This window comes from Geotrypetes seraphini, chromosome 14 (genome assembly GCF_902459505.1).
Source record: "Geotrypetes seraphini chromosome 14, aGeoSer1.1, whole genome shotgun sequence".
NCBI lineage: Eukaryota > Metazoa > Chordata > Amphibia > Gymnophiona > Dermophiidae > Geotrypetes > Geotrypetes seraphini.
The window spans coordinates 15,750,858-15,763,044 of NC_047097.1; the positions used below are offsets into that span (position 1 = coordinate 15,750,858).

General features: G+C 41.2%; 1 protein-coding gene across 1 annotated transcript in view; it reads left to right on the top strand.

Moving 5' to 3' along the window:
• WDR72 (WD repeat domain 72) overlaps positions 1-12,187 on the top strand; it is a 343,080-nt gene that overhangs the window by 299,234 nt on the left and 31,659 nt on the right. Inside the window, exon 17 of the mRNA XM_033920737.1 lies at positions 4,607-5,418. Coding sequence (XP_033776628.1) covers positions 4,607-5,418 — 812 coding nt within the window. The remainder of the gene's footprint in view (positions 1-4,606; positions 5,419-12,187) is intronic.

Below are 12,187 nucleotides of genomic sequence, written 5' to 3' on the forward strand. Positions count from 1 at the left end.
CCAAAACACAGCACTGAGACTTATCTATTCATTAAGGAAACATGACCACATCACAGAGGCATACCTCAACTTACACTGGCTTCCAATTTCAGCAAGAATGCTATTCAAATTCTACGGTCTACTTTTTAAAACCATAAATGGCGACAGCCCAACCTACCTGAACAACCGCCTCATCCAAACTACATCAACTAAACATAGGAAAACCCACACTCCATTCACGCACCCTCCTATCAAAGAAGTCAAACGGAAAAAAACTATATGATGGCCTCCTAGCCACACAAGCAACAAAACTCAACAACCAAATCTCCAATCTACTAACTGACCCCAGATTACAAAACATTCAGAAAAGAAGTAAAGACTACTCTTCAAGAAATTCCTGCAAACGACTTAATACCGCTAGCTCCTTCCCACTTCCCAATACCTTCCTGATTCCCCAAAGCAAGCTCATCTACTCCTGTTCTCTACTAGAAATTTACCAGATATCTTCTTCATGTAATACGTTTTTTTGTAATTCTTTTGTAATCCGCCTTGAACCGCAAGGTAATGGCAGAATAGAAATCTCTAATGTAATGTAATGTAATGTTTATGTCTTCAGAGATATCTAGTAGCGCTATAGAAATGATAAGTAATAGTGGTGGAACCTTGCGGTTTTATATACCTAGATTGGGCTTTAAGAAACTATTGAAAACCTATTTGTTTGTTGACGCATTTGTGTAATAGAGTGCAAATGTGATCAAGATGTGAAGCTGCGTGCATGGTCACGGATTTGATTTATGCCTTTTGATGTTATTTTATGATACAGTATACAGTATGTAGGATTTGTTTTAATAACAATTATGTTGTATTGTTAGATTTTATGTATGTTACTTATGTAAACCGTGTAGGTCATATACATTTCTTGAATAAATTAGCATGTAGATCTGTTACCTAGATATTACTCTAGATATGTTATATCTTTCATTTTATTTCTTTTCTTTTAAATTTCATTTTATTTTAAACCGTTTAGATACCTATTTGATAAAGGGTCTATCAAAACCACCCCAAAAAACTTGAAACTTGACATCAAAGATGCCAGGCTCCTTGACAACTTCAGAAAATATGGTTGTTCCTGCTTCCAAAATAGTTGACATACATTTCCATGTCCTGGCACAGGAATGTTTATGTTGCCATTTCATAATATTGACATCCATGTCCCTGTTTTGCCAGGTTTATATTTTAGACATCTCATTTTCTAAAATTGATGTTCATGACACATTTAACTGGCACACAGATGTCCATTTCACCATGTATTTTAGAACAGGCTCTACATCGGCATCTGAAATAGAAGTGTCACCCACAATGTATCGACCTGGATGTCTCTATTCCAAGCTGCAGTACTTTCTAAAATGCCATGTGTACAAAGCAGTGGTGAATATAGGAATTCTGATCAGTCTTTAGAAGTGATATCTAAATGATCAGAGTCAGGACTCATGGCTGTACTGGCATTAAGCTAGATAGCCCCTAGTACAGGATGGACCCCTGCTATAATCTGAGTACAGTAAAACCTTGGATTGCAAGTGTTTTGCAAGACAAGCACGTATAGTATTTTGTATTAAAGGATTTGGAACCAATTGTGTGAGTTTGCATTATTTGCTATGGGGAAATGTGCTTTGGATTATAAGCATGCTTCTGGAACAAATTATGCTCGCAAACCAAAGTTTTACTGTGTATCTGATGGGGGGGAGGAACAAATATAATATAACATAACATAAAAATTAATTTATATACTGTAATTACCTCTCAGTTCAATGTGGTTAGCATAAAAGTAGAAGAATATATGTACAGTATATTCACAGTAAATTATAAACCCATTCAGAAAAATGTGTCAAATAGGTAAGTCTTTAACAATTTTCTAAAGGCCTGATAAGAGCTAGAATTTTTTTAATCAATTTGCTAAAGCTCTTATCCCATAAGGTTAAAAAAAAAACCTAGGCAGAAGCAAATAAAGGCTTGTGGCCCCAGATTACATCTTTGTTCCAAATCAGCAGACGAGAAAAAAAAGCAGGAGAGAACTGCCAGGTCAAACTTTAAAAAAAGGAAAATGAATTAACAGAAAATTGTGAGGAACAGGAGATTATATGGAAAATGACTTCAAAATTTACAAATGTGCTAAATTAAGGGGGAAAGGAAATGGGATTTGATATATAGTAAACCCCTGCAAATTTGCAGTTCGCAAATCGCGGACTCAGTAATTCGTGGTATTTTCCAACCGCCTCTTCTTGCTACTAAAGTCATGGTGACATCAATCAAGAGCTGCTTTGACACACTACCTGGCGTATTAAAGCAGCTTCTGATTGGTGTAACCATGACTTTAGTACCAGGAAGAGGTGGTCAGAAAATGTGCCCAGCTTCGTAAGTACAATTTAAGCACCCGCCGGCACCCCAGCTACCCTCTCCTGCCTTTGATCAGCTGAAAAACCGTATTTGCGGTTTTTTGAAATTTGCGGGTGTTCCTGGAACAGAACCCCTGCGAATTTCGGGGGAGTACTGTACCACCTTCCTGTGGTTAGAATCAAAGCAGTTTACATACTATATATAGGTACTTATTTTGTGCCTGGGGCAGTGGAGAGTTAAGTGACTTGCCCAGAGTCACAAGGAGCTGAGGTGGGAACCGAACCTGGTTTCATTGGTTCAGGCTAGAAAATGACACGGGGACAAATTTTTCCCTCTTCCCCTCCCCCTCCTAAAATACTTTAAAAAAAATAAAATTGTTGCTGCTCATTTAACTTTTAATTACCAATATATTATTACTGTTGTATAAGTAGCAAATTAAGTCATATTGTTGTGAAGTCATCAACATGTTCTTGCTGCTATAACTACTGGCAGGCTATTTTTTTACCTGTCTGTCCCTTCCCATCCCTCTCTCTCTCTCTCTTTCTGTCTTGTTTATCTACAGCTGATCAAAGAGAAGAACATCTTTTTGCAACATTCAGTAAAAGTTTGAGAATGAGGGGCTTGTTTAGTCCCCAGGGCACCCTCCTCTCTCTTGCCCTGTAATATGATATATGTCTATACTGGTTGATGGTTGATAGTTTAACATGTCCCTTATAGACTGCGACTTATTGCTATAGCTGCTTATGCTGCATGAAGATCAGCAAACTCATAAAGCATGGAATCAGTTATTGAATCAAAAGACTAAATGGATGGCCAGTCACTTCCATATGAAGGACACATAGGAGTGATAAGTTTCAGCTGGCTACGTTAAGCATATTTTTCAGGTGCAACCTAGCTAGTGAAGTCATGGCTGAAAATTCTCCCAAGTACAGTTACCTAGACTTTGTTAACTTAAATCTAGCTGGCTTGATGTTGACCAAACTCTGACACCCAGAAAAACTACGGCTATTGCAGATAAAGTGCCGAGAAAAGGCAGACGTTTTCACTTTGAATGCCGAAGTGATATTTAATGTTTGTTGATATCCTCTCATTTCCCAATTTTACCACGAGTTGAATAATAATCTGAACAATATTCACATTACGTTATTGTGGATGCTTTTTATGTTCAATTTGCTTACTCGCTCTAATCTCCAGTGTCCCCTGAGGAAGGCATTTTTATATGCCGAAATTTGGATCCTTGTTGAGATGTTTTATCTATATAATAAAATTTGTACCATTGGTTTGGACATCACATTTGCCTTTTTTCTGCGCATTGTATTTCTGTTAAGGCAAGTCCTCTTTCTCTCTCTTCTATTTTGCAGATAAAGACCATCCGTAGTAAATCACAGAGATAAAGATCTGAATGGTCCATCCAGTCTGTCCAACATTAACACTCATTATCAGTTCATGGTTAAATTGTCTTTATTTGACATTTCTGGGACAGTATAGCTACTTTGCATAAAAAGGGCATTAGTATTATTGGAACATTAGGAAACTTGAGACACTTACAAATATCCTTGAGCAGTGGAGGTCCCCTGGATCCTCTGGCTCTGCCCCAGTACAACAGTCCTTCCAGTCTCCCTCTAGATCCCAGCCCCAGTGTAGAGTAGCATAAAATGGCTCCAGGTCTCAGTCATTTCACAGCTAGGGCCCTAAACAAATTGGGTGACCTCCACCACACCCAATTGCCATCTCCAAGTGCAACATTCTTTGTGCCCTGACAAAAGTTCTTCCAGTCCCATTGGAAATCACAACCTCCTATTCTGCATTAACACAGTGTTGTAGCGACACAACTTTATCAACAAATACCACATGATTCAAACTGGCTGCTTGAGAAAACAGTGCCACATAGAATGTCTCTATACTGCCCACCTTCTCCATGGTCATGGTCATGTTAAATCAGATAGCTATGGACACTATTAGCAATTAATATTTTGGTGGATTATATCATTAGATAAAATTTTTCTTGCAAAGAATCTTGGTTGTTATACTAGTCTACTTGGACATGTTGAAATAAGGGTCAACATTCTAGTTGGAGATAACACATTTTTATTAGATTAACCTAATGTATCTGTGACAAACTTTAAACAGTTATCCTCTCTTTATCAGGTAGGTAAAGAAACTAAAATAGAATATAATGGAAAAGAGTGGTTCCTACATACCCAGTATCTTTAACAATATGTTATGATTTCAGTCAACAGATACCAGGCAGTCCCAAAGCCCATTCACAATCCTGCCAGTAAAAACAAAATGGACCAGTATGAACTTTCATGTGCTTTTATTTGATCTGGAAAAACTTCTGGAATACCTATTGTCATCTCATGTCAATGACTTGAAGTCAACAAATTCTTTCCATAGTTATGACGTAGTAAAATCAGCCAAGAGTTCAACAGAGAAAAGAACCCTTACATTAAAAAGAAATAGAACAGCTGGATCTTTGTATCAATTGAATGCACAAACAAGAAATGCTTCAGACCAGTCCATTTCAAAGGAGAACAATATAGTGAAGACTTTGGAAGAAGGCAGTGTTATCAAAAAGCAAAAAAAGAAAAGCTCAAAAAAGGCTATCGTTCCAGCATCCACCAAAATAGACATTAATATTATTTGTGACACGGCAAAATTGCTCTTATCTTGTCTCTTTCCATGGGGTGTAGATAAAGAACTGGACAATTTCTGCATTAAAAATGCTGGCATCCTAAGGCTTCAATATCCAGTCTCTTTTGGACTTGTATCAAGCGAAAGTCATGTATCGTTGATGCTACCTGGATGGAATCATGCCGATTATGATGCTGCAGAAGAACACACTCTATATAATTGGTTTTCAAAAAAAGTAGTGGACTTGTCAAATAAATACATCAATACCATCCAGAGTCAGCCTAGTGAAAAAAATATTGGAAATGGTACAGTAGGTATGGAAACTATCATCCATTTATTGCACAAGATTTCCTTTGTCAACAGAACGATTAATATCCCTGTGGGTTCAGAACAGATCGGTAGACATAGCAGGTAAGAAATAAGATCATCTTCCATTCTTCTAAAAAGTGATGCTAAGGGGTGGGGGGAATTCATCCAGATGTGATAAAAGTTTGCCTTTTACCGTACCTTGATTTTCTGCTGGATTCAGCAATCTGCAGGATCCAGTACTGCAGGTTGATAATTCCGATGGTAAATGAATAGCTCTGCTTGCAAGCCACCTCACAAGCAATGTTATCCTATGTTCTTGCAAAGCCATGTCCCACTGTTCCTGGGACACCAAATCAAGGATCCTCCCAGCTTAAGGACCCCCAGACTCAAGCTCTGCCTTCCCCCACAAGATCAAGCCCTCTTCTTTCTCATCTTAAAGGTAGCCCTTGCATTCTCAATGGACTACCCTCCAGACGGAGGGTATAAGGGGTTTTTTGGGCATAAGCAATGCCCAGTCACTCTTGCTCAGTCTGGTGCTGCATCCAAAATGGAACCCCTAGCAGTAGTCTCATGCATCTACTGCAAAGGGTCATATATCCATGTAAGAAAATGTTTTCTTATATGGAAATATGACCCCTAGCAGAAGTTTTATTATTTGTTTTTATTTTAGCATTTATACATCACTTAGAATATATATTCAGATACTGGGGCACCATTTTGGATGTGACACTAGACTGGGCAGAAGTGACTGGGCATTGCTTTGAAAGGGCAAGAGCTACCTTTAAGGTAGGTTAGGGGAGGAAAAGTGGGGGCTTGATCTTCTGGGAAGCCTAAAGCCAGAGGCGCCCTGCTCTGGCACAAGAAGCATGGGTAATGGCTTCATGGCCCAATGCTTCTGGTTGGTGAAATAACCCCAGAAAAAAAGCTGGGGTTATTTTACTGTGATTTTTGGACCCTAACGTGACTTGTGCCTTATCAATCAGGTGAGAGCTGATATCTGTTTGATCCAGGAGATACACCTCATTAGGAAACATGAACCCCTCCAAACCCATCGAGATTATCTGGTGGTGGGAGTGGTTGGAGCTACAGTCTTATCACTCTGAGGTTGTGGGTTCAAATCCCTCACTGCTTCTTGTGACCCTGGTCAAGTCACTTAATCCCCTCATTGCCCCAGGTACACTAGATAGAGTTTGAGCCCACCAGGACAGATAGGGAAATATGATAAAGTACCTGAATGTAAACCACTTAGAATATAATTGGTATATAAATAAATAAGTATATTGCTTGCCTCCAATGGGGCCAGTAGGAAAAAAAAGGATGGGGAACATGGTATCTACAATAGAAGGCTACAGCTGGAACAGTATTTATAGAGACACTGAAATACACTATATTGAGTAGGGATAGTCTGTCACATAAGTGAATGTTGTTTTCTGATAGAGTGCAGTATCAGGAAAAATGCATACTATTTGCACATATTGAATGGTTCACACATGCTTGACAGTTCTTGCATGCTCATACTATTAGGAAAGAGGAGGGTGGGAAAAAAATTGGTGCTCGCCCACTTTGGGCTCATTCCCCCTTTTCCAAATCAGCCATCTGGCTATGCCACTGCATTAGATTGAGATTTGTAGAGTTTTTAAAATAAGCTGAATGAGGATTGAATGCCAAATAGGGGGGTAGGGGGGAAATGAGGGAGAGTAGACCATCTGCCTCAGCTAACAGATAGAAGATTTAAATAGCCCTGTTACAGAGGTGGATATAAAGTTGAATAAAGCTCTGGATCTTGATGGTTTCTCTACAAAAATTTGTGGAACTTCAACACATGCTGCTTGAGCCACTGGTGTAATGGGACTGGAAGAGTCACAATCATTCACAAGAAGAGAACACCAGTTAAAGATCCTGGAAAAGACAGGGCATACCATTGTATAATGGATTAGGGTAGTGCACAGTGAGTTTGTTGGTGAGCTTTCAATGGGGGTTACTGAAAAACCTTTGAGTGAAAAGGTGTGGTGCCCATGTTAGTCCACTCTTCTAGATAATATGTAGGAATAAAACAAAAACATATAGGAAAAAAAATACCTTTTTATTGGACTAACTTAGGGATCCTTTTACTAAGGCGCACTAGCCGATTTAGCGTGCGCTAAATGCTAACGTGTCCATTATATTCTATGGATGCGTTAGCATTTAGCATGCACTAATATTTAGTGCACGCTAAATCAGCTAGTGTGCCTTAGTATAAGAGGGGGGTTAATGTAGTTTATGATTATCTTTCAAACGTAAACACCCTTCTTCCTCAGATCAGAAAAAAGCATACATAGATCAAAAATTATACATACATAGATTTAAAATTATGGATATATAAAAGAAAATAAAAGCTTACCCAGCTGCATGTAGGTACTGTTCTTAAATAGTTACTGAACCAGAAAGATGCCTCAAGGTGATTGATATATGTGAAATGCCAGGAGTATGGGAGGGTGTCAGGCTGTAGGATTACCCTGATGAAATCGGAAATTTTAAAAATTAGTCTTCTGGCCAATAAGGTGGGTAAAATGGATGAATGATTCCCTTTTTAATGAGTCAGCACCTTTCTCAAGTATCTAAGGGCTCCTTTTACGGAGGTGCGCTAGCGTTTTTAGCGCACACACAAGATTGGCACACGCTAGCCCAAAAACTACCACCTGCTTAAAAGGAGGCGGTAGCGGCTAGCGCGTGCGGCATTTTAGCACGTGTTAAGCGCGCGCTAAAACCGCTAGCGCACCTTTGTAAAAGGTGTGACTAGAGTGACTAGATCAGTGTCTCTCAAACTTTTATAGCTCCAACACACTAAACGGAGCAAATGTTTTTCACAGCACATTATAATTGAAATTATAAAATTGCAAGACCAACCAAAAATTGCATTTGAGAGTTATTTATTTAAAGTTCTTTAAGCTATATATGGGGAATTGTAACAACGTTGAAACTAAAGTAGATAGAATAGAATTACTAATGGATGTGCTTGTTTTTGAGTGCAAATTAACTCAAAACGCAGCTCGATAGTCGACAAGCAAACATGCATTTCATCATCCACCATCTGCAGTCATTCTCTCTTTGTTTTTTGTTTTTTTAATTAATTTCTGTCAGTGCTGAAAATCCAAGTTTGCAAAGATAAGAAGATCCAAACAGTAATAAAGCCTTGATTACTATGTTGCTCAAGTTAGGATAGCTACTGCATAAAAAATAAAATTACTTGTCGTTACTTTTCAAGGACCAATCACCTCAAAGAATGAAGCTTTTCTGGATGGTTGTATTCTTATAACACAAACACTTATAACATTGACAGACTCTTGTGAATGCGATGTACATGTCATCTTTTCTAATGTATACTATTCTCATAGAACACCCAGAATCTCTTTGGGGCACACCACTGTACCATGGCACACAGTTTGAGAGACACTGGACTAGAGTAAGATTAGGAGAGCCCTCTGTATTTAACCTTGACTGAGACGCACTTCAAGCAGAAGAATAGTGAATGATGTGGGAAGGGTAAATAGGGAAAGGAGGAGATGAGGGGGAAGGAAGAAACAGTTGGGAGAATGAGAGGGAATGGAGTAATATATGTTAACAGGAAGGGATGATAATTGGATGAGTGTTATGCAATTTATATCTGGGTAGCTGAAAGAAAGGATTTGTGATTTTGGAGTGCAAGGACTGGTGGAAAGAAAAGAGGGGTTGAGAAGATCAAGGATTGATTTGGCAGGTTGTGGGATTGTGGTGTGGTGGTGCGTGATTGGGGAATGGGTGTGAGGGATTTGGGAGGGTAAAGAAAGGAGTTAGGTTTGCATTTTTTGTTGGGTTTGGCGTAGCAGCATTTATATAGCAGCATGTCACAGCAGCAGCGGGAGCTGGGCCTACCTTATTTGTTTATATTTTAGGCTGCCAGCAGCTCCACAAATCATAGTCCAACGCAGTGTTCTGGCAGGGTTGGAGTGAAGTTGTGCCATTAGGGGTTTCCTGGACCCTTGTGGGTGTTGCAGCCTCCTCTCAAGGTTTCTGGAGCCAGTTTTAGTGGTGGTCATTTGTTTTGGAAAGCATTCCCAGAGTTAATGGCTCTCTGAGTTTTTGGTTCTGTCAGTGCTTTTAGACTCTGGGGGTCTGAGAGAATATTTGTGAGACAAAACATTTTACTTTTCTTTCCCTTTATAATATGGTGTTCTTTTCCATTTGAAATTTTTTTATATTGTAATCCGCTTACAGTATTTGGATCAAGTATCTTTAAGCCATCAAGCAAATTTAATAAACTTGAACCTGGTGGCAGTGTTGAAATGGCCCCAAGGAGACATCATTGGACCTCAGCGATGCATTGTGTGGCCTGAGGTAGGGAGAGGGGAAGAGCAGTGTTGGGGCAGTTAGGAAGACAAGGGGTGTTTGTAGGGGAGGGGAGGGGGGTGAAAGAAGATAATAGAAGTGTATGGGGCAGAAATAAATCAGATACACTGTAATTCTGCTCTATGAAAGGAGCAAGGAGAGGTGCTGGTGGGCAAGGGAATAGGGTAGAGACCAAATGTTCAGAGGAGACAGCCAGAGTTGATGCAGTCCAGACCTGATGGATGAAGAGCCTTTAGGAAGCAGAGCAGATTCCACTGCTTATGAGTTAGCTCAGGAAGTGCAAGTTTTAATTAATGAGGGTTATTTGGGAGTTGAAGGGGGGAGGAAGTGGGGCAAGGGAGATTATGGGCAGCGATGAAGCCTGATTCACTGCATCATAGCTGAGAAATAAAAAGTTTGTGCATAGATTTCAGCATGTGGTTAGGAGATTAGATCTGGAAAAGAAGCAGCTTAGGGAAGGGATGGTAGATTATTTGGAGGTGTGCTAATCCTCTGAATCATGGAATTCCTCTATGTCTGAGTTACCTTTGTCTTCTTCAGAGTGTGTGTGTTGGGGGGAGGGGGCAGCGTCTGTGTCTGCGCCTGTTAGGGTGGTAGCTGAATTAATGTAGGTGTGAAATTGTCCCTTTAGACCAGGGGTCTCAAAGTCCCTCCTTGAGGGCCGCAATCCAGTCGGGTTTTTTAAGATTTCCCCAATGAATATGCATGAGATCTATGTGCATGCACTGCTTTCAATGCATATTCATTGGGGAAATTCTGAAAACTCGACTGGATTGCGGCCCTCAAGGAGGGACTTAGAGATCCATGCTTTAGACTGTCAAGTGTCTAGGAAGTTGAGGCAAAAGATTTTGAGTTGGTAGATATGTGGACATTTTTCCATTGTTGGGGTGTGAGCAGGATGACAGTGAGCGGAAGAAGGGATCTGAGCAGAAAGATGGGGGAGACAAAAGAAAAAAGGGGGAAGTTTTGAGGACTATTATCAATTGGTTGCTTAGGTTTAATATTTATGTCAATGTTCTTGGGTTGGTAAAGCCTGCTTTGCATCCTGGTCTTTGAGAGCACATGGTGCATTGTTCATATGGAGGTTGGACATGAGTCAACTGCGGTGCAATGGGTAAAGCTACAGCTTCAGCACCCTGAGGCTGTGGGTTCAAACTCACACTGCTTCCAGTGACCATGGGCAAGTCACTTAGAGCTGGATCCTGTATAGAATTGTGTCTGTCCTCACGGACAGATGCCCAAGCCCGCCTAACACCATGATTCTCTAACCAGCGTCTATTCACAGCCGTCGGTTAGAGAATCGGGTTGCAGCTGAATTGATCGCAGCAAGGGAATCTCCCTGCCATGATCAGTTTAACTGCTGTGGAAGGGATGCCCAGTCCCTCCTTCTGGAACCCCTGAAGCTGCCCCACCCCCACCCCTGAATGTCTGCGGCAGGAGGAATGCCCAATTCCTCCTGCCGCCAGCCCCCAAGACTTCACTCGGCAGGAGGGATGCCCAGTTCCTCCTGTTGGAACTCCCCACCACAAAGAACATCAGCAGGAGGGATGCCCAGTCCCTCCTGCCACAACACTCCCACCACCACACACACACACACACAAAGAACATCGGCAGGAGGGATGCCCAGTCTCTCCTGTCAGAATCCCACCAAGCCCACCTGGACCCCAAAGTACCTTCTTTTAAGTTAGCCGGCTGGCTGGAAGCTTCCTCCAGCCGACAGGCCCACCTTCACTGAATGGCGGGCTTGCCCCTTCCCGGTGCATCATGGGATGCCCCGGGGAGGGGACTAAGCCCCTAATTGGCCCAGGTGCTTAAGGCCCCTCCCATTGGAGGGGCCTTAGGCACCTGGGCCAAACAGAATCTTAGGCCTCTCTCCCAGTGCATTCTGGTATGTGCTAGGAGTGGCCTAAGAGTCTGATTGGCTAGAACCCTTAGACCACCCTCTATGGTGTGAAGGGGGGTTCCGACGGGAGGGACTAGGCAACCATCCTGCCGGGGGATGTTTTGGGGGCTGGCGGCAGGAGGAATTCATCACTTCTCCTGCTGCAGACATTCAGGGGTGGCTTCAGGGTTATGGCAGGAGGGTCTGGGCATCCCTCATGCTAGTAGTCTTCATGGGGGTGAGAGGGGACCAGTCCCTGCCATAGCCGCTAAACTGATCGCAGCAAGGGAATCCCCCTTGCCACAATCAGTTCAGCAGCCGCATCTATTTTTTAGGGTTATCTGTTATAATTTTGCCAGTTTGGAGCCTTAGCATATTTTCCCAAGAACATTTAATGTTGGGGCCTTTGACTATATATTATATGTTTCAATTGTAAACCACCCTGATCCGATGAGGCTGGGTGCTATATCAAGCTTTTGAAATAAACATAAACCATAGCAAAATCTGCAATTACCATGGTCTAACGTGGTATTTTATTGTGCAGCAGCTACAAATTTAAGGTGGAACCTATGGGAGCATTCTTATTATTTTCTACTATGCTTGCTCCTGGTTAATATGGAAGCA